The 22,173-nt window shown below is 40.2% G+C and overlaps 1 protein-coding gene across 6 annotated transcripts in view; it reads left to right on the top strand.

Annotated features, from left to right (window-relative positions):
• Positions 1-77: 77 nt before the first annotated feature.
• Positions 78-22,173, top strand: part of ASB7 (ankyrin repeat and SOCS box containing 7) — a 30,551-nt gene continuing 8,455 nt past the window's right edge. For 2 of the 6 annotated variants that reach the window (XR_003499724.3, XR_003499725.3), the window contains exons 1-6: positions 78-210; positions 1,075-1,169; positions 6,472-6,570; positions 9,740-10,000; positions 16,709-17,314; positions 19,395-19,506. Coding sequence is in view for 4 of the 6 variants with exons in the window: in XM_027465765.3 (XP_027321566.1) it covers positions 9,790-10,000; positions 16,709-17,314 (817 nt within the window). In the remaining 2 variants the exon portion in view is untranslated. Of the gene's footprint in view, positions 211-1,074; positions 1,240-3,749; positions 3,773-4,076; positions 4,099-6,471; positions 6,571-9,739; positions 10,001-16,708; positions 17,315-19,394; positions 19,507-22,173 lie in introns of those variants that run through there. The other 4 variants (XM_027465765.3, XM_027465764.3, XM_021266612.4 and 1 more) reach the window with 4 other exon arrangements.

Consider the following 22,173-nt stretch of genomic DNA (forward strand, 5'->3'; position numbering starts at 1 on the left):
GTCAGTCCCAGCCCGCTGACCCCGGCGCGCAGTGGCCCCGCTCCGCTCGGCCCCCGCCCGCGGCCGGCCCCGGCCCCGGCCCCGCCGCCTCCCCCCGGCCCCGCCGCTCCCCCCCCCTCCCCCTCCCCCCTCCCCTCTCCTCCCCCCTCTCCCCTCAGCGCCGCCGCCTCACGGAGCTCGCCGGGTGCCCGCCTCGGCGGCGGCAGGCAGGTAACGGCCGCGGGCGGCGTCCCGGCCGCCCCCCTTCTTGCCTCTTCTTCTTCCCCCCCCCTCGCCTCAGCCTCGGCCCGGGCCTTTTCGGCCTCCCCCGGGCCGTGTGGGGGCGCCGCTGCCTCAGGGAAGGGGGGGGCGGCGGGGCCTGTGCTGCTCCGCTGAGCCCCCGGGGGGGCTGGGCAGCGCCGTCAGGGCCCTGTGGTTATGGGGGGAGGGGGCAGGGTGCTGGGAACCCCCCCCAGTTCCTGAGGACCCCCCCCCTCTTGTCCCCGGGACCGTCTTCCCGGAACCGCTCTGCCCGGAGATACCCTGTCCCCGATCTCCCCTTTCATGGGGACCCCCCCTTATTGGGGGTCCCCCCCTCCAGGATCCCCCGGATACCCCTTTTCCCAGACCCCCCCCCCTCTCAGGGACCCCATTCCCGGATCGCTCCCCCCCCCCAAATACCCGTTCTTTCCCGGGGACCCCCCCTTTCCCAGGGACTCCCCCCTTCCCAAGCACCCCCCTTACCGGGGACCCCCCCTTCCCAACATCCCTTAACCAGACCCCCCCTCTCCTTCCCCACAACCTCCCTTCCCAAACACCCCCCTCCCAGATACACCACCCCCCTCAGACCCTCTCCACCAGCATCTTCCTGCCTCAGACCTTGCCGGGCACTTAGGGTCCTGCACCCCCCCCCCCACCCGGTGTCCCCACTCAGTGCCCTTCCTTCTCCCCAAGCTGCCGTCCCGACCCCGGTAACACACCCGTTCCTTCCTAATCCTCGCAGGCTCTTCCTGTTTCAACCTGGTGTCGCCTTGGTCTCGGTCTCTCTCCTGTCATTGCCTGGCTCAGGTCGGCTTTTATTTATTTCTTTTTTAGGTTTAAGCTGCCTTAAAGGAGAAATAAGAATCGTGACTCCAAAGAGCAAAATAAGACAGAAGAGAGAAAACGGCGCGCAAAAAATCCCCAGAAAGGTGATAATTCATGTAGACTTCTCAGAATCGTCCGAGACGCACGGTTTGCCTGGGTTTGGGGCCTCTCGTTGTAAGTGTTTTTCCACGGATCTGAATAGGTAGCATTAAATGCCTTTGTTCTCTCAAAACCTGCTTGCTATTGAGCTTCAGAAGTTTGAAAGCTCCGAGGCCCGTTTGAAGCACTCTTCCTCTTTTCTTTTTGTAAGTTTGTCATTTTCTAAATTTAACCTGCAAATGATATTTTGATCTTGAGCTGCTGCTTAACGTTTTTTGGGTCTCTTCATCTCAGGAGCGTCATTTTTAAACGATTTCGCTCTGGGTAGCGAAAAGGGTTGGCTCTTTCAGTCTGTTCACTAACTTACCTGACTTGTTTCTGCTCTGATTCTAAAATCGTTACTGGAGCAGGTCATGGTAATTGCATTTGGTTGGTTCAGTTGTACCGAAGTTTTGCGTGGGTCAGGCTTTTTTTTTTTTTTGTATTTTAACTGAGTTGCGAAAATCGCCGCGCGTTTAATTGGATGGCGTTTGTTTACGAGTACCTTGTGGGCTGAGATCACAGGAGAAGATAATGCTGTTAGATGCTGAAGGAAAAAAAAAATGAAAGGAGTCATCAAAAACTGAGCCCTGCTGGTAAGAGGAGGACGGTTGGGGTTCAGAGCGAGAACAGTTCCTAGGGAGAAGTGCTTGTTTTACATGGCAAGGAGATAAAGAGATGAGCTCTAGAAGGAAAGAGCGTTGGGGGGGGCTTGTTGATAGCAGTCAGCCTTTTTCTGTGTCCTGCTGTTGCTGTGCTCCAAATAATGGCGTTTCTGCCTGTTCCTTTAATGCCAAGTCTGTATTGACTCCATCCTAATCTGTTTCAAAAGTAGATGAGGTTGTGTTGTTTTGGCAAATATCCTCAGTGTGGTCCCACCGGTCTTTGTCGTGTTGTCAGAGACGTCGTTGACTGCACCAGAACGTTTTTGCGCTGTCAGCAATAAATTATTTCTCAGCGTTAGTTGCAGGGGGAAAAAGCCGTACCTGTGGCTTTGGTCAGGGGTGGATCTGTGTTCTGGTGTGTGTGTCCTCATCGTGTGTTGAGGAGTAGCTGTTAGCAGATTAAATAGAAAATTCCTCAGTACCACAAGTTCTGAGATATTTGCTGAAAGTAGTAAAGAAATTATCTGTGTCATTTCGCTAGAATGCTGCAAAGTCATATACATATTGCTGGGACACGTGGACGTGCCCCGTGTGATTGCAGGAGGGGCTTTTATGCTAATTGGTGGGACAGATGCGCATTAATACGAACTTTGCAGTGCAGTTATGGCACACCTGCTTTGTAAAGTTGCATTGTCCTAACAACCTCTTTGCAGCCCATCCCGTGGGTCTAACGTGGGCCTTGCGTTAACATCGCTTCTCCAGCAGAACATCTTGGTGCTGATAAGCCATGAGATCTTTGGGGACTGTGTCTGTGATTTGTGAAGCTCCTTCCTAATGTGGAATGCCGATGCAGTGAAGTGTGATCCAGATGTAGAGGCTGGAACTGGATTCACAGGAATCGGGGAATTAGCTGCTGGCAGAAATTTACACGCGGTCAAAACAAGATACGGAGATAAATGGTGTGCTGAAGCCCTCCTCTCAAGCTCTGGAAGGAATGCAGCACGTTGCAAGTATAGCTGTCCCCTTAGAAACACGCATCCAGTGTGCTGTTTGTTTGTTTTTTAATTATCTTCAGGCTATATATCTACTTTGTTTTTGGTTTTCCTTAATGTGAATTCTCTACCCTTAAAGGAAATGGGTAGACTGAGAGGCTGTTTTCAGTTGTTCCAGCATTTCCTTCCAGAATGATACCATTGCAGTAAAATACAGTTGCTTTATCTGCTGAAGTCATCCAGAGAATCCTGTCCAGTTTGATTCTTTTAGGCCGTATTAAAAAGAAATGCAGAGACTTGAATGAAGCAAACTCTGCTCATCAGCTGTCTTATTAGGACTGAGTGATAGCTTTGGTGAGGTTTGAACTAGTTATTTTTTTCCTCCTGCTTTTGTCATTTCATGTAAAGTTGGTGTTTGGATACTTTAATGACAGCAAATCATGTTAAAATTTTTAAGTCTTAGGCATTAACACTTGCTATGAATTGTTACTGAGTTTAAGGCTAACTTTTCATTTCACTGGTACTGTTTGAAACTTGTTAAAAGTTAGAAGAGGGATTGTGTTTTATGCTGGTACAGGAGGGTTGCAAAGCATGCTGCAGGCCACGAGCTCCTGCAGTTGGTCAGTGCAGATTTGAGGGAGGAGAGTTACAGCTGTGTGAATCTGATGCAGCATTCCCTACTGAAAAAGCTCTGCAAGGCCTTGCTTCGGCACTGACAGTGGGCTCCTTGGTTTGGGGGGAGTCACAGCATTTTCTTCACGGGGTTCTGCTTGTGGTTAAGGTTGCCAATGTATCGGGAGGGAATCCTCAGGATGGTTAAAGCTGACACATTGCCAGTGCTTTCTGAAGGTGATGTCTCCTCTGTTGCTCTCCTGTTTGCAGACCCAAGTTACTTGAGCTGGCTGATTTCACTAGTTCTCCACCAGGCCCAAAAGCCAGACCTCAGCCTCTCCGTGAAACGGATAATAATTGGTAAAATGACACCTCTAAACTTCAATTTCAGTCACTTGCAGAATGTTCCAGCCCAGCAGCTGCTTGTTAGTGTCTAACAGCACCACGTGGTACCATAACCACCTGAAGTCGATGGAGCACTTTTAGATCAGCTCTCTTGGTTCAGCTGAACGTGTCCCAGCTACAAGAAGGCATTATTGATGCCCTCATGAGAACCCTGTAACTCTTAATGACCACTTAGGAAGTGTGAAGGCTTCTTTCCTTCGAAGCAGCAGTAGTTCTGTGATGGTTGGGAAGATTCGTGCACTATTAACTCATTGCTTCCAGCACTACGCATGCGTGGCTCGGTGATTTCAGCTCAGTCACTTGGATACCTCGCTTGATGTCTGTCTGGGATGTAGCATAGAGCAGCTTGCAGGAAATATATTCAGGACCATCAGGATCTGTGAAATTCTGATATTTCACATGTTATTTGCAAACTTTGTGATTGCGATAGGAGAACACAAATAACATTGTTTGCCTTACTCTGTCTGTAGAGCTCCTGAAATAGGAAGCTGAGCGACATAGGAAGATGATGGTTGCATTTAGGCTCTTCGTCAAACACGTTGTCCGTTTCTGAAATGCCATTTGAGTGAGAACACATTTAGCTTGTTTGAGTTTTGAAATGGGTGGGAGAATAATGAATGCTGATGTGATTATCCTTACTCCACCGGGCTTTCTTTTTTTTTGGTTGGTCGGTTTAAATATCGTGGAAGACTTCAGATACAACCAGGACCTATGCTGACTAGTTCTGTGCTGGATATTAAGTGTCATGAGTAGTGATACACTTTCCCTGTTGTATACAGTTAGGTTGGTGCCAGTAAGTGTAATCCTTGCTCTGCTGTTGGATGTGTAACCTTGTGGCTCAGGGATAAAGCCTGTTAGGCTCTTTGAATGAACAAAACACTGTCTTCTAAGGTCTCATCTTTAGTACCAGCCTTGAATCTTCTTTAAAGTGCATGCGCAGATACGCTGGAATTCATTTTTGACGTAACATTTGCAATGACTTGAATGAAATAACTTGTTAATGTAGAAAAGTCTGGGATATCTATTGATAAATAGTCCTGTTGTCAAAGAAAATGATGATGTTTGTCTTATTTTCTTTAGTTAGTGTGCAACTTCTACTACAATTATTAGTATTTTAAGCAAACTTTGTCAAGTTGAGTAAGTGAGCTTTACTTTCACTAAATATAACTTCTTTTTATTAAAGTTACAGATCTTACTCTTGCCATATGCAGCTAATTTTCCTTTGGGGGGAAAAAAGCTTGTTACTTTTTTAGTGGAGCAATCTGTTACCTTGTCTGTAGTCTGTGAAGTCAGTGCAATTCTAATTTGCATCAGCTAATAAAAAATGTGTGGGTTTTTAAGTGAAAATCATGCAAAAAAAATAAAAAATAAAAAAAAGGTGAACTAACGACTGATCAACTATGCAAAAACAAGGCTAGAAATGTGATCAAATTAGGTCATGGCAGTGCAATTTTGTGCAGGGCTGTGAGCATATCTGCAAGCCTTGTGTGTTTTATCTTGGGAAGCGAGTCTCTAGGAAAACGTGCATAAGGGGATGAAGAGAGCTTTTCTCCATCCTCTTTTTCTGAGCCACCATCAGGAAAGCAAGATTTTATGTTGCGTTAAGTGACAAATTTGAAGCTAAAAGCTACACGGTTCTTAAATTGGTCTGATGCAACAGACAGAACTCGCAGTTTGTGTGATCTGCTACACGGTGCAGTAATTATTGCTTTTATTACTTGTGGTATCGCAGCGCATAAACATGATGAGGGGTCCTTCCCAAACAGATCACAGCCAGCGCGAAAAAAAAGGCCAGAAAGAGAGAGGAGTACAGTGTATTAATGAAATAATATCAGTCACTCAAGGCTCTCAATGGGGCCATGAAGAGTGGTTAGATGTTGGGACTGATACTGGTAGCTGCAGATGGCAAGGAAGGAGAATAAGATGTGCTGGTTAGAAGAAAGGAAATGGATAGGGATGGTAACTGGTGTTCAGTAAACCTGGATATGAAAAGGAAAGGTTTGATGTGTGAAGAAAAGGGTGAAGATTTGGGGGCTAAAGGTATTGCTTGCACTGTGAAGGTGTGTTTGCCTGTCTGTGAGCCTGGCTGTTTGCATGAGTGAGAGCTGAGCGACCTGCTGGTGCTACAGAAGCCCAGCTGAAGGACAAGGAAAGAAGCGCTCTGTCTTGTCAGCTTTTGTTTTTGAGACAGAGAAACATAGATGGGATAGGGATAAAGAAACAGATGTGGGCTGGGAGGAACTGAGTGGATCCTGAAGGTTTTTCTTGGAATCTGGCTCCCATGGGAAGATGTTGAGCAGTCAGGCAGAAATATCTGCTGTAACCTTTGCATTCATCCTTGTTCCATGGCAGGACAGATACGTGAAATGGTTAGAGCGGGGCTTAGACATTTCAAGGTGTACTCCAGGGAGGAAGCACATCTCTAGTTTCTCTTGTCTCCTGTAAATTAATCTCTGTAGCCTTCTCCTCATCTGGCAGAAGGAAACTCTCCCCAACCCAGTCTCTGGAGGACTGTCTGATAATGAAGGAAAACATACCTGGGGAGTTTTTTCGCCATGAGGGTATTAAAATGTAGCATTCTAGTGCAGATCCAGGGTAAAAGTAGGTAAACCTCTTACTTTTTGTCCCTAACAAGAAATATCGTTCTTTTTAAGGGGTAGCAGGTTGTTTGACACACATGGGCACGCAAGATTATGAATAGTGAAGACAATGAAGAGTGGGACATCCATCAAAGACTGACAACCCCTCGTAAGGTAATTCAGGAACACATTGAATTTATCCTTTTGTGCTTGCAAAATCAGTTAAACTGTTGTTGTTGTCCTTTATTTTCATGCCACTTTACAATCATTATACCAAGAATGTATAGGTACATTTTTTCATACTTACTCATTTTAATTTTGTACTTGCATGAAGAAAGCCAGTATGTAGCAATCCAAATGCATAATACGTTCTGAATGAGATTGATTATAGTTGCAAAACATTTCATATTTAAAGTGCCAATTGGCTAATGAATTCCAGTAGTCCCCCTCTCCTTCTCCAAAAATTGATGCCGTAAATGGAGATTTATAAACGGGATTTCTAAATGATCCGTGGAGTGGAAATTAACCTATTTTCTAAGCTGGTGTGTCTAGAACTATCCTGAAACCTTCAATGTTGCAGTTAAGTATTCTTGTCATTTGAATTTCATTGCTTGCCATAGGGGTGAGATAGAAGAGTAGATATTTACAGAAACTACGCAAGTGATAAAAGGAGCTGCTTATGCCTGACTTTGTCTTTAGCTTTGTATGTTTTAGTACTTACGTACTTTAGTACTAGCTAATTTGAATAAGCTCTGCGAGTCACATGCAACATATGGGGCCAGTGCCAACTTTTTGTAATGCTGCATTACAAATGTACCCACCAGCTGAGAAGTGTGATATAAAGAGCTTTGCTTTTTCTTAACCAACTGTCTTCATAGATACTTTTTGGGGGGATACTGCTGGCCCCTTAATTGAGAAATCCATTTCTTCTCACCTGTATGGTCATCTTGTCTCTTTCTGTCGTACTTTGAACAGCAAGTTTGACCTTCATTTTCAGGACACTGTGGGATCTTGCAGGTATTATTCCTTTACCAGTAGGGACTGTAAAAATGGTGGTAGAATGTTTTCCATCAGATATTCTCAGTTTGGGAAAAGAGTTTATGTATCTTGTTTTTTGACACAGAAAATAAGGTCAAAGGGGCGTGGTTTTTGGAGGGTTGGAGGAGTAGGGAAGTGTTTTGATTTTGTTTCTGAAGGATTTCCCTCGAACTCATACTTAGTATCGATTACTTTCTTTGGTCAGCTTTCACCTATAAATCCAAGATGCTGTTCTTGCAGGTGGAATTTCATTAACAGTACTGTTAGTGGTGTGATCTAGAACGAAGTCAAGCTCCCTCTATTATAGGTGAGCACATTTTGAAGTGCTAATTGGAGTTTAGAAAAGAGCTTAGCAAAAGCCTATTAGAGTCAATAGAAATACTTCCATTGTCATCAGATTAGTCGAGTTTGATTTTTGAATATGATGCCAAAGCTGAACCTATCAAGTTAGCAGGTGCCAGTTTGCAAATCCCTTTCTTCCTGTGTCAGATAATGGAGTCCATACCATGAAACAAAACCAAGACAGTGTCTAAGCCACATACGACCTATTGAGCTAAATAGCTGTCTTTCACAGCCCTGTGCTGAATTAGTCTCTCTTGCCATACGTAGTATCTTGAAGCATTTATAAATGTCAAAGGCAGGCATTTGCTGCATGTAATTTCCATTTTTGCTGTGTAAGTAGGGTCACTGTAGCTACCTGTTCATTATAAGTTTATATCTCTGCAAGCAGCACGCAAATAACTTTTTTGCAATGAGCACAACCAGGTAATAAGAAGAGTGAATAGACATCTATGCCTTTATCTGGAAGGATGGCAGTGATTGATGTTTTCACTTTCCTATTGTCTGTGTGCATACCTGGATCACAGAAAAACAAGTGCCCAGTGGGATATGAGGAGTTGATTGCAATGCCTTTTGAGTGACCTATGAATCATGAGGATCTGGAAATCCTTATTTACGTAAATGAAGGCTTAGGTGGTGATGTGGGTTGATATTCTAATATAATGGGGGTTGGTGTAAATTTTAAGGATCATTTAAAATTCATTTTCATCTTCAGAATTTCTTGTGTTACTTTACTCATGATTAACTTTACAGCATTCTAAATACATTTTTTCTTTAATATTCTATTTCTGTGTTAACGTCCATTGCAATTTCTGGGTAATTCTGAGATTTTTATTGCTCAGCACTCCTCTTCTTCATTCCTTGCTTTTATTCTTCTAATATTCCTTTCCATTCTAGGAATACCTGATAATGGAATATGATACAGAGTGTATGTGAAAATGTAAATACTGAACAGATTTTGTGTGCTGTGAAAGAATTTCTGAGTACCTGTATTTTTTTTTCTTGTCCTCAGCTGGGTAGCAAGTAGAACTGCAGATGAGTGCTTTTCAAACAGGGCATGGAGTATAGTTTTTGGGTTTTTTTTCTCCCCAATATATGCTGGTATTCTAGGTTCTCTGACAATGGCTGCTTTAGGTAGCCTTTTGGCCCAGCCCTCTCATATGCTTTATCAAGGTAATTATAAGTTGAACTGTTCTGATATATTTATTCGTAGTGTTTGACAGGACTATATTAACTGAACTTTTATGTTCTCAGGTCTCATATAATATCATCGCCTGGTTTTGGAATATAAAGGTCCTTTACATTGTTTATGTACTAATAAAGAAGCCCACACGCCAAACTACTGGCAGTATACTCTTAACATTTTTTTAAAAAAAGGAGGGGGGGGAAGAGAGGATTAAAGTTTTCACTTTGAACATTGGTGTTACTAATATTCTTGTGCAGTATGTCACAGGAAAATGTTATCTTAGTAATAGAACACATTTTCGATTAAGTTTAGAGGTGACATATTTCTAGAAAAAATAATAAAGAAAAAAATCATAGTTCCATTGCTGTAGCAATACCGTGCTGTTTCATGCAACAGTTTAGATGATGTATTTAGCAGTATCTCCAGAGCAGTGATATTAACCAGGGTCTGATCTTAAAGGAACGTTGGGTCCTGGAGATGTCTCATCCTGCTTATTGTTTGGGTGCTTTAACTGTGGTCTGCTTGTTGATGCTTTCATTTTCAAAGAAATGATTACTATTTATTATGTGCAAGTGTCCTTTTTAGTTGCAATTCAATGGTGTATACTACAATTTTGCTAGCAATAGTGAGATTACTTGTGTTTTGTCCTGTGTATAAGATGGCTTTGCTCTGCATATAGAGAGTAAATCATAGCATTGCTTTTCATTAGTACTAATTATTTTTTTCAGATCTCTTTCCTGGTTCCAGTCCTAATTAATTCATGCTTTATATTGATTCAAGGTGACTAGTGCGACCTCATGACGCTTCTGTAAAAGGCAGATTCAGCTAGGATGTTACACCATCACTGTCGGAGAAACCCTGAACTACAGGAAGAATTGCAGATTCAGGCTGCAGTTGCTGCTGGCGATGTTCACACCGTGCGCAAGATGCTGGAGCAAGGATATTCTCCAAATGGTCGAGATGCCAATGGCTGGACCTTGCTTCATTTCTCTGCAGCAAGAGGGAAAGAGAGATGCGTCCGTGTTTTTCTTGAACATGGAGGTGAGTTGCCTAGAGAGAGAAATCTTGATTCCCATCTCACAGCTTTCTATCCCAATTCCCATTGTATGGCTTTCCAGCACCAATTAGTTGCCAGACTACTTTTGATTTTTTTTCCTCTTTCATTGGAGTGCTGCTTCATTTCTGTTTCTATCTGGTGCATGCTCTGTGAATGAGGTAATAGATTAGCTTTAGATCTTAATACCTGACAGGTTTTTTTCAGAATCGCCCAGGAATTGTTAAAAGAATGAATAAGCATTATAAAAATAGGGCAAAGAGCTCATTATAAACTTAAATGCACTCACTATAGGCCTTTCTACTGTTAGAGGCTGTTATTAAGGAAGGCAGGTCCTTGAGTTGAAATTGTAGGGAAGATTGTTTCATAATTCTCAAAATTTAACAAGTCACGTTAAAGACTTACATTTCTGTGTAGGTTTTAACACAGTCTGCTGAACTTTATGATAACATTACTCTCCGCAGGGGTTTGAGTGTCAGCTAGTCCAGCTGAGTTTACGTCTCTCCTGCATCTAATGATAGCCAAGCTTTATTTCAAGAACTAATTAAGTTTTATTTAAGTGATATAATTGCTTGGGTGATGTGTATTCCCCATTGAATGGTACAGTCAGAATTTCTTTCTGCTGTATCTTTTTCCAAGGCTACCTGAAGGCTTAGAAATTGATAGTCTTAAACTTCTAATGTGACACTAGTGAGGAAAACCAAAAATGGGACGTTCTCCACCTTCTGAATAGTGTTCTTAAAGAACAGCATCCTCTGCTCTAGCACCGTTGTTATCAACTTAATCATGAACTAAGATGTTTTTAGTCCCATGGAAACTGAAATGAATCATCTTTTTGATGCTTTACTTATCTGAGGCTTGGTCATGGTCCCCTTGTTTCTATTGCAGTATTTGTCAGAAGTATAGATAAATCACCCTTAAAACTGAGTGGCATTAATGGGCTTGTGATATTTGCCCAATTAATGGTACGTTATTTCAGAGCAGGAGTGAAATACAGCCTGAACAACTGGACCCCGTTTATACATAACTACTGCAAATTCTAAGTATACAATACTGTCAAACCCTCAATGTTGTTACTGGAAGGGGGGGGGGGAAGCAACTGAATTGTACAAATAAATAACTTAAAAATTCTACTTTTAAAATGTAATACTGTAGATAATTTCAAATCTTCATTTTTATAGGCTGTGGGTCTCAAAATGTATGCTATAACTTTGTGAGCTTGAAGATGAGCTGGAAAAACAAAAGCATAAACCCTATTTATCTTCATTGTATAGGTTTTGCTATTAAATAGCTGCTGGCATGGTGTTTTGTTTTGGTTTTCTATCTTTTGTTGTTTCTGTTTTCTATATGAAGTACAAGCAGAATATAATGCCCAATGAAAACTGTCTGTAATGAGACAGATTCCTTGTGCTGGAAGCAGCACGGAGTTTAATCACCAGGACTAGAAAGTTGAGTAACAAATAGTGTGAGGGTTAGTCATCTACAGCAGCTTTTCTGTAGCTGAGCCTCCCTTCAGAAAATTGGCACTGTTTTGTGCCTTACCTTGTTTTGCCTCAAAACAGAGGCATAAAAGATAATGAGTGTTTAAAACATAATAATGTCACAAGTGAGCTAATAAGCAGTGAATGAGCTGACTGTTAAAAGCAAACTTAATCATGCTTGCCTCGTTAGTGAGAGGTTTGTGTCTACCTTTCTTAAGTCTCCACCTTCCTCCCTCTCGAGAAGTAGATTAGTTTGACATTGGGTGTTAATCCCTTTGGACCCAAGTGATATTGGGGTGAAAAAAGTCATTTTCTGGTATGAAATTTACAGTAAGCAGAATATAGAACTGACTAGAGATGTGTATTGGTAGTAAAGGGGAGGGTGTGGATGAAGTTTTGGATAAAAGAGGGTACCAGAGGGTTAGTGGAAGCAAGGGGGAGACCGGTGATAGATGTGATGCCAAAGCCTAGCAGAGCTGGAAATATGTTCATAGGACAGGAACGAGAAAACCATGCTGGGCTGTTGCTGAGGGTAGCGTGCCATGCCTCAGATCTTTGACGCTGGAAGAGCACTGACATAGGCTTGAGTGGTAGTGAGTTTGAGATGGATTTTGGCTAATAAACACTGAGAAGGAATCTGATCGCTGACCTGGAAATAAGAGGTAGCTTCTTATGGGAGTCATGACCTAGCTGCCTCCTGCTTTTTCTCTCTTCTTCCAGCATTGCTCGCCAGCAAAGAAAAGAGCCAGGGGACAGCATTGTGTATGCAGCTTGGCTGATTGGAGCGGAGGTGGTGGAACAGGAGGAAGCATTTATTTTCTGCTAAACAAGGAGGAGAGACAGATAGATGGGTAGAACGCCTAAAGTAGCAGTTCAAATTGAAGGGTAAAGCCAGCAGAAATAGCAGCTAGGTACAGAGGTTATAGGTCAGATAACAAGTATTCTTATGAAATGTGGAAACTGAAGGGTGGAGAAGCTTAGTTTTCATAAGTGAAAAATAGTGATTTTACTTAAAGTATTTGTCACATTTTAATAAAGGGAAGTTTCTGTGAAGCTAGCTCTTGCTATCCACAGGAACAATCCAAAGTCACAAAGCTCAGTAGGAGAACAAAACAAAAACTGGGGATGTAGTTTTCAGTGATCTTAGATTTTTTGCATAGCATAGCAAGCTTTTTTTTTTTCCCTTTAAATGTATTCTTTGCTTTTAAAATAAGGCATTGTCTGTTTCAATGTAACACTGCACAAAACCATTTTGTTTAATTCCCATCACAGTTAGCACAGTTAGTTACCACCAGCTAAGGTCCTGAAAGCATGTAGTTGCTATCTGTCTCTTGGTGATAACTCTCAACGTTAATTGAGCAGGACAGCTTATTGTTACTTGTGTTAAAGTGAAAAATGATTTGCTAAAGCTCTCAGAAACTGAAAAGTAACGGAAGTATCTAAGCAGATGTATTTATTTTTAGTCTTGGCTGCAAGGTGTCAAGCTTTAAGGTCATGGAGAATCCAGGAGAAACTAAAGAATGGCAAATGCTCATCCCTCCCTACAGCTCAGAGTGGTCTTGTGTAGTAATGCCTTTGTGGATGTCTTTTGTATCAATGTCCTAAAAATTAGTCATGCAGTAGCCATGTTTCTAAACCACTTTTCTAAACCACATGGTCAGAATTAAGTCCTAGCTGGGGGCAGTTTGCTTGAAATAACAGAAGTACTTTATGAAGCCAGAAGCACTGCTTTCTTGGCTTCCCAAATGAGACTGATAGAGTAAGCTAATGAAAGTGTCATGAAAGAAGGGAAGCTGTCCCACTGAGCAGTAAATTAAAACTAAAATTTTAGACTTTTCTTTAGGAATCTTATATGTTCTGTAGATTACAGTATTAAAAATGAGTCTCATTAACAGTTGAGTTTAAATGACTAGTTTAGGTCCCCAGCTTTAAAATGAACTAAGATCACGAGTATCGTTGTGTTGCAATTTTCTGTCTCAAGTGAGGTTGATTATAGTAATTCAGTACCCTTGATAAGCAGCTCAAGGTTTATGTCACTGTATTTTGCATTATATTTAAGAACATTAGAAGTGACCAAATGCAGCTGTTCATATTTCTAGATTCTGCTATCCCCAAATTTATGGGAAGCTTGAGAAGAAATAACTATAATTGTCAAACAATCAGGATGGAGGCAAGATAAAGAAATGCTGGCAAGTGCTGGCTTCATCCCTTCCTAGTTAAATACGCTTGTACCAGGTACTTTTTTACCCCTCTGCAGAATCTGAAAGGTAAGCTAAGTGAATTCTTTCCCAATTCATTTCTACCTTGCTTGCATTCCAGGGGGAGAGAGTTACTTTACAATATGTTGAAGCCTTTTTTTTTTTTTATATTTTAAAAAAGTATAGCAACCAAAGTTTTTAAGAAAACATCAGCTTTGCAGTATTCTTTTTGCTAATACAGGGACTGAAAGGATAGAAATTGTATGTGATATAACACAGGTCCAACTTCTGCTAAAAAGCCCTTATGCAGTTCAAAAGTTTTACAGGAGGTGGCAGCAAGACATTTGCTGAGTAGCAGCAGATAATGTTTTGGTCTTGTTAAAATTGCTTCCTTAATCAAGGGGGTAACTGCTACCCTTAGCTCACTAAAAGCCCATAATCTTAACAGGAATCACAATATTTTTATTGTGAGTTTTTGTTACCAGGCTTGGTTTTGGAAGGTTAGTTGTTTGTGTTCCCTCGTTGCCCAGGTAAGACATTTCTTTCCTATTCTTGTTGAGACACTTGTCTTACGTGACATTGTATTTTTTTGCTTGACCTTAATGTGATGAAATTTTGAGAGGAGAGAAAATATGGAAAGGAACTTAAAATCATAGAGAAGGCACATCCTTATTTTGTGAACTAAACCGTAGCTTTTGGATTACAACAACTTGTATAAAAATATTTGTACACACATGCACACAATTTGAAGCAGATCTGATTGACTTCAGAAATGGCATAGACTAAGCAGGCTAGCAGCAATATCTTGTGCCTCAGCTAGAAGGAAGAAATGATTGACTTGCATGCCCAAAACGGAGTGGAAGAGAGAAGGCAGAATATGAAACAGTGCTTGTCAATTTTATATTTTAACTATTTTTTGTGAAAAATGGCCCTGGCTGCTGCTGTCTCCTTCTGTTATGTCCAACTTTCTCCCTAATTCTGCTTCTCAGAAGTATCATCCCTCTGCATCTTAATTCTCATGCTTGTGCTACTAACTTTATCTATCACCAGTCAGGAGTTAATCTAGAATAGTCTGAGCAGTGCAAAGAAAGATCCTGGGAGCAGCTCACATCACTTTGATGCAGTGTCTCAGTCTTCAATGACTGTGTGGGTTGTACTGATTCTCTGCGAAAATACCTGACACCGTCATAGTGCAGGTTAGCAACCACCTATTCAGTCAAGGTCGTCTTTTTCCTGCCAACCTGTGGATGCTTCGGCAATTGCTTTAACTCAGGTTAGTGTAACTTTACAGGGCACTGAAACTCCTGCTTTTCAGCAAAGACTAGGAAGTAGGCTGTCTACCAAGGCACTTTCCTTAATCTGTCTTTCGTTATTTCTAGGTTCCTACTCTATTTACTTAATAGAGGCCGTTCTTACGTGTTATTTCTACATGTGCTATTTTAATTGCGTAGCCAGGCTCCACTAGTTTGTGTTGTTTTTTTCCTTCCTTCAGTCTTCTCTTTAAATCTTAAAAATTCCTTAGAGCTGCTGGATCACCTTTGCAGCTGTGTTCTGAACTCTGTCTTTCCTGCCCTATTATTTTGGCAGGGCATCTGTCTCAGTGTGTTATCTGGATGTGGTTGCAGTACATCCATATTGGGAAGCTCATTCCTGTTTCCTGATGGCACGTTTGCATGTTCAGACCATCATTAGATCTAGACTAAACCAGTTTGTAGTTCACATTGTGAACTTAACTCGCTTATATAGATGAGGAATCCACAAAGAACTCAATGCCAAGGTGCAAGGACAGCTCTGTCAAGATTAGGGAAGGTGGGCAGGCACCCTTACGCTTGTCTGCTCTTAGAGATGATCTGTTCTTTGTGCTGCAAATGTTGTGTGTTTACGGAGCGGAAACAAATACAAGGAACTATGAAGAACAGGACCCAGCAGTTGTTTCAGTAGATGCTGCACAGGCATATTAAAAATATGTCAGCTTAATGCTAGTCTCTTGTGCAGACAGTATCTCCTTTTACCAGCTGGGAAGCTTAGGTTAGGAAAGTGCCTCAAACTTCCAAGCTGTGGTTTGTACTCTTCACCATCCGTTAGGCAACATCTACCGATGCTGGAAGGAGAAAGCTTGCAGCCTGGCTTGTTTTCTAGCTGAGAAAGGGTAATGAGGCACGCACCTTTCCTCCAGTAATTAGTTGGGTACGTGGGAATAGTCATTTGATTTACAAGTCTGGGTGTGCTGAGGAAATTAAGTAAATTGATTTGGTTAAGTTCTGTTTTTAAATTCATAAATCAGATGATGTTTTTGTGCTGTGTTGGGGTGCGTGGGGGGCTATCTGTCTAATCACTTGTACTCTGCACTAACATTTCTCCTGACTCCTTCCATACGTGGTTGCTTACATTCCTGTAAAATCTAAAATTTTTGTAAAAGTATAAATTCAGAACAGATTCATCATTTATAAAAACAAACTTTATCAAGATAATCTAAAATAACATATATCCTACATGCTTTGGAAATCCTGCAGACCACAGAGAAACATTTTACCTAATACAGTATTACACCCTAAAAACAATACAATCCTGCCAGACCACAAAACATCCGCAATTTGGGACAGCAGATGTTTCTACACATGCTTCTTTTTAAGACCAAGAAGCAACACAAGGGAAAATAAAAAAGCTCAGCATTGAGAAAGAAATGTAATATTACAGAGCTGGAGGAAAACTGGATGGACAGAGATTTGAGTAATTAGCCTAAGAGTGCTAGAAAGATGTGGAAAACTATTTGTCAAATGGAAACATATGTATATGAAAGAAAAGGTCTTTTTTGTGTAATTCTTTCATAAATATAATTTAGCTTTTTCTTTAAAATAGCATTTGGTTCTTGAAAGCAAGAATTATTTTGAAGTACAAAAAAAATCCTGTCTTGTTATGCCTGAAAAGAATAACATTCAATCATTTGATTATTTGTTTGCAGCTCTGGATTACTGTAACGCCTTCTAATTATTTTTTAATTTTATTTTAACTTCAGCTGATCCCACAGTTAAGGACTTAATTGGAGGCTTCACTGCTCTGCATTATGCAGCCATGCATGGCCGAGCGAGGATTGCACGCTTGATGTTGGAATCTGAATATAGAAGTGACATTATTAATGCAAAAAGCAACGATGGTTGGACTCCCCTCCATGTAGCAGCCCACTATGGCAGAGACTCATTTGTCAGGCTCCTGTTGGAGTTCAAGGCTGAGGTTGATCCGCTCAGTGATAAAGGTACCACACCGCTCCAGCTGGCCATTATCCGAGAGAGGTCAAGCTGTGTGAAAATCCTCCTGGATCACAATGCCAACATCGACATTCAAAATGGTTTCCTGTTACGATACGCTGTGATCAAAAGCAATCACTCGTACTGCCGAATGTTCCTTCAGAGAGGGGCGGACACAAACTTGGGTCGCTTGGAAGATGGACAGACGCCCTTACACTTGTCTGCTCTTAGAGATGATGTGCTTTGTGCACAAATGTTATATAATTACGGAGCGGACACTAACACAAGGAACTATGAAGGACAGACCCCACTGGCTGTTTCAATAAGTATTTCTGGAAGTAGCCGACCCTGTCTGGATTTCTTACAAGAAGTGACAAGTATGTATGTAAGAAAAGTTAATGACGGGACACAATGTCCTCTAAAAGCCTTCTTTGAATTTAGCCCCAGAAAAAAATGCTTCCTCTCTGCCCCTTGATGCTATTTAAATGCACTAGACAGTTTCTGGGAAGGTGAAGGGATTGTGAAACTGGGAATCTCTTACTTGGCGAAGGTGCTACTGTTGAGTATATTTCATTTCAATTAGTCTTGTTTAAGTATCAGCAGGAAGCATAAATTAAAAAGAAAAGCGAACTGTAAAACTAGTTTTATTAATGGCCTTAGCACATAAGATGTTTGGGTTTTGCTTTTCTTTTTTTTTTAGGGTCTTTTGCGTGTTTAGCACCATGCAAATGCTCTGCTGTTGCTGGCTTTTTCATCTGGCAATACAACTGGGGCAGGAAAAGAGCTTTTGCTGCATTTTGTTCTCCCACGTTCCCTCTCCTCTCCTCTACACCAGACAACAAAGTGGCATAGTTTATTCGTGCGGCTCGGGGGATTCATATGCTGTGTAGCTCTGATTTGATTTTGGTGGTATCTCTGAAAATTGAAAAGGATTTGAACTCATCGTCACTTCTGACACTTAACCTGAGAGTATTCTGCTGCTAATGTTCTGATCAGTTTTGTTTGTCAGTTTTGGTGTGCTAGGCCTGCTGGAAGTTTTCTTATACTCCATTCTACATGCAATAATGTTTTCCAATTACAGTATTACCTAAAAGCATTTAGGAACTGCTTATTAGCAATTAGCAGGAGTTTAATGCAATTTATCAAGCTATCTTAACATGTTTATCATCCAGCTAGGATGATCTGAACAGAGAAGGGTGGGGTATGTCATGTATCATCTTTTTCCCTGTGGTGGTTACTCTTTTTTTTTTTTTTTTTCCCCGTGGTAGTTTTGTTGAGAATTAAGCACCCTGTATTTTCTGCAAAGAAACTGCGATTTAGTGTGGGCTGGGGTGAATCAGCTGCAATCTGTTGTCAGTAAATGACACAAAAAAGCATTTGGAATTTCATTTTTGTTTTCCCGATTTGTGGTGGTGCTTTTGCTTATATCTGAAATACAAAGAGAATTTTTGGAAAGGTAGGAGTTGATGAAATCAATCAGTTACATTTATTTCTTAGTATTTTACTTCGCCTGTCCCTTTTCATTCATACACATTTCTTCCAGCTTTCCTTTTTGGGAGCCACTCACTATGTAGTAGCACAGTCAGGGTTATTAGTAGATGATATAATACCAGACTTGCAATTTTTCACAGTCTTAGAACATAGCCCTAAGCGTGAAGGGCTATTCAGTTTTTCTCCATGTCTACAGGCTGATTCAGAAAGTTGGAAATCAGTCCTGTAGCTTATATTTAGGTTGCAGGTTCCATACCTTAAGGCTTTAAAGGACTCATTTCATTCAAGTGAGAAATAAATTCTGCAACAAAGAAGGCAGCTTAAATTTGTGGCGAACAGAACAGTCCTGGAACTATTTCAATTTTGTGCTGATGGAGGGAGAACTGGGAAAGCAGAGAGGACTAGTGCTGACAAAAACACTTCAGCTTTGTGCTTCTGAGCAAAATTATTATGAATATGTGTTTACAAACAGCTATAAACAGACTCTGCTGCCCTTATTATAAATCTACAAACACTGTCTTCCACTGTTTTCATGAATAATCATTGCAATGAGATGGTGTAGGAGAGAAAATGGGTAAAGAATGAGCTGGGATTTTGGTAGTTCCCAATTAGATCAGACTGTATACAGGGAATTGTTGAGCGCTTACCCTGTAGCACTTCGGGGAAGAATCTGTCTATTGTAATATGTATTTACTGGGGAGGGGGGGAATTACAAATTATTATTATTTTTTTTTTTTTAGAGAAGTCTTACTGAAATTATCTCTTGTGGTTGGTAACAGTGCCTGGATCTTAGGGCTTAACGGGAATTTCTAGTTTGCTTAATTGAAAATTATACTCCATGCTTAATGCAGAAATCCATAGCTGCAAGTTTTATATGTGGGTCCAGAGGCTGAAGAATATATTTAATTGTAAAGCAAGAACTAGTTTTTACTTGCAGTACATTTCACTTTTTTTTTTTTTTTTAAGTTTACAGATTAACATATGTAAATTCTGAAAGTTATCAAACTGATTTCTTCCAGTGAAAGCACTTGCATGCTTCAGATAAAAGGAATATTATTTAGCAGTCTGCATATGAAATGTAAGTTGCTATTTTTGTTGTTTTATCCTCAGAAAACATATTTTTACATTTTCAGATCCCCAGAAACAGTTTTGTTTTGGTACATCCTGTAATGGGTAATAATCACATCCTTTAGTCTAGGTCCCTAGTTGCAAATAGCAGGCAGGAGACCAAGCTCTCAGAAATACTTAGTATTGACTCTGAAAGTTGGTAAGTTTAGCACCTTTGGATTTTGCTTGCTTTGTTGCTGGAAGTCTGATACCCTTCCTGGTTGTAGGTGGACATTCCTTTACTCTTAGAATAATTTCAAGAAGAACAAAATTATTCTGTAGTTGCATCTCAACATTTAAGCATGAATTTGGAAGTTGAGAACAATTAAGTTTTTAGTCATTTGATGCTTAGACAGTTGCTCTTACCTCCTTTTTTTTCTTACTCATTTTTGTATTATTAAAAAAAAAAATTCCCAGTGAAAAAAGCACTACTGAAAGATACTTAATTATTTATTGCCTTCCTCTTCTTTTATTTGTTTTCCGTATTACACTTTTGCACTCCAAAAACAATTACTAGTAGCCGCAATAGTATCTGAGATCATCTGATAAAGAGCTTGTTTTTAGAATACTGAAGTGTTATTCTTCAGTTGTACAGGATCTGTACCTGCCTCTTCAAGAGTGTTGGTGGGTTAAGGTTGGAAAGCACTAATGCAAAATTGAGATGCATACTGAATGGAAAATTAAAAGGAATGCCTCTCTATATAAAGATAGAGATGCATTTATTATTTATTTTTTTTAGTCTTGTATATGTCTGCACAATTAACCTGTGCATTTCCAGGCTTGGATGGAATATTGAGGTTAATGTTGAATGAGATTTGAGAATATTAAAGCTAACAAATGAGAATGCATTTTTCCTACCTCTAGCAAGTATTAGAAAAATGTACTTAAAAGTTTAAATAAATTTTTAGATGCTAGAAACTGAAGTATGATCTAAAAAAAGAAAAAAGCTCGAACCTTTTCTTTCTTCCCATAGCACTCATTTAATTTAATCACTGTTCAGATAACATAGCAGACAAGAGAGTCTATGACTAGCCATGCGAGTTGCCCGTCTGTGTTGAGGCAGATAGTGAAGTAAATGGATATGGCCACAGTAGTGTAATATGGCAAGTATGTTAACGGGTATCAAAGAACTAATTTCAGATCTGGAACAAGATCTAAAGATCACCGAATGAATGAAATTACAAATATTTCATCTGCATTCAATTTTTTTATTTTCCAAAGGACAAATCTTTGGCTTGGATTAGAGAGTATATTTTTATGTGTAGAAGATTTATGTGACAATGTAAACCTGCAGAAAATTTTAGACAAAAGTCCTGCTGAGGAAATTATTATATATTCTTTGCCTTTATCCTTTTGTTAAATAAAGATGACTTTATTTTCACTAGACTTTTTTTTTTTTTTTTTTTAACTGGAAGAACATTTTTAAAAGGATCTCTGCATAGTTTAAACATCTATGAATACGGGAGTGTAGTGAATTAAATAGATCTCTACATATTTTATTATGTGGGTAACTGCAGAGGAAACAATATCTTCATGTTTGTTATAACACAGAGGAAACTTACTGGAATTGCAAGTTTTGACTGCTTCCTTGGGTGCTGCCAGAAGCCTTGCACTAATGAATGTGGTCTGCTTTGTCATCCGGAGTTATGCAGGGAACTGGGGTAGGACAGTTAGTTTTCATTTTAGCTGGATCTGTAATAAACAAATATTGTCTGAATCGTGATTACTTTCTGCAGATTGCAGGTAAATATTTTGTGAAGACCAGTATAGTTTTTGATAACTTCATTTAAAAAAAAAAAAAAAAAAAAAAAACAACAACATGGCCTTATTGCTTTCTTCCTAGGAAAAAAAAAAGGTAACTTTTGATTAATTATTTAACTCTCAGATCAGAATTACTCAGTGTGATGTTTTAAAATGTAATTACTAAATTAGACCACAGTTCAGTGCTTACCTTAAGCAGTTGAATTTTTTTTTATATTGTTGGATGCTTTGGAAGGTTTTTGGTCCAAAACCACTTCTCTTTGGTGCATATTTTTTGTGCCAGAAATACTGGAATTTAATAGATATGCAGAAATCACTATGAAGAATTAGTTTTCAAAGAGTAATGAAAGTATAAGTAGTGCTCAGGTATTTCTAAAAAAGGCACAAAATTAAACCAGAACTTTTTAAGAAGTTTGTATGATACCCAGTTACAGTGATTAATTAAAAGCTATCTTTGCCCTTTTGAGCTAGTTACTAGTTGGAGGAATACAGTTATGTTTGCTTTCTCCCTCTCTGGAGATGCAGTCCTGCATGTCTTATATCAACATATTTCAGACAAATTCTTGATACAAATTGATATACATCTTGATACTGTTGTAGCTTTTTTTCTGGCATCCTGAGTGCCAAAACCAAAAATCCTCCATAGTTTTTTTAGCTTGTTTTGTGTTTATTTACATGATTTTTATTTTTTTTTTTTATACTAGAGTACAAGCAACTGCATTTTCTAAGCTATTAGCAACCCACTCCTGTTGTGGTGAGCGACCAATTCCTGTTCAGTTCAGCTGTATCTATTTCCTAGGTGATTGCATCCTTGCAGTAGGATCCTGTTTGCTTATGCATCCTCAGTGGTGCCTTTTTTGGCTGATGGGGATGTGTG

This window comes from Anas platyrhynchos, chromosome 11 (genome assembly GCF_047663525.1).
Source record: "Anas platyrhynchos isolate ZD024472 breed Pekin duck chromosome 11, IASCAAS_PekinDuck_T2T, whole genome shotgun sequence".
Taxonomy (NCBI): domain Eukaryota; kingdom Metazoa; phylum Chordata; class Aves; order Anseriformes; family Anatidae; genus Anas; species Anas platyrhynchos.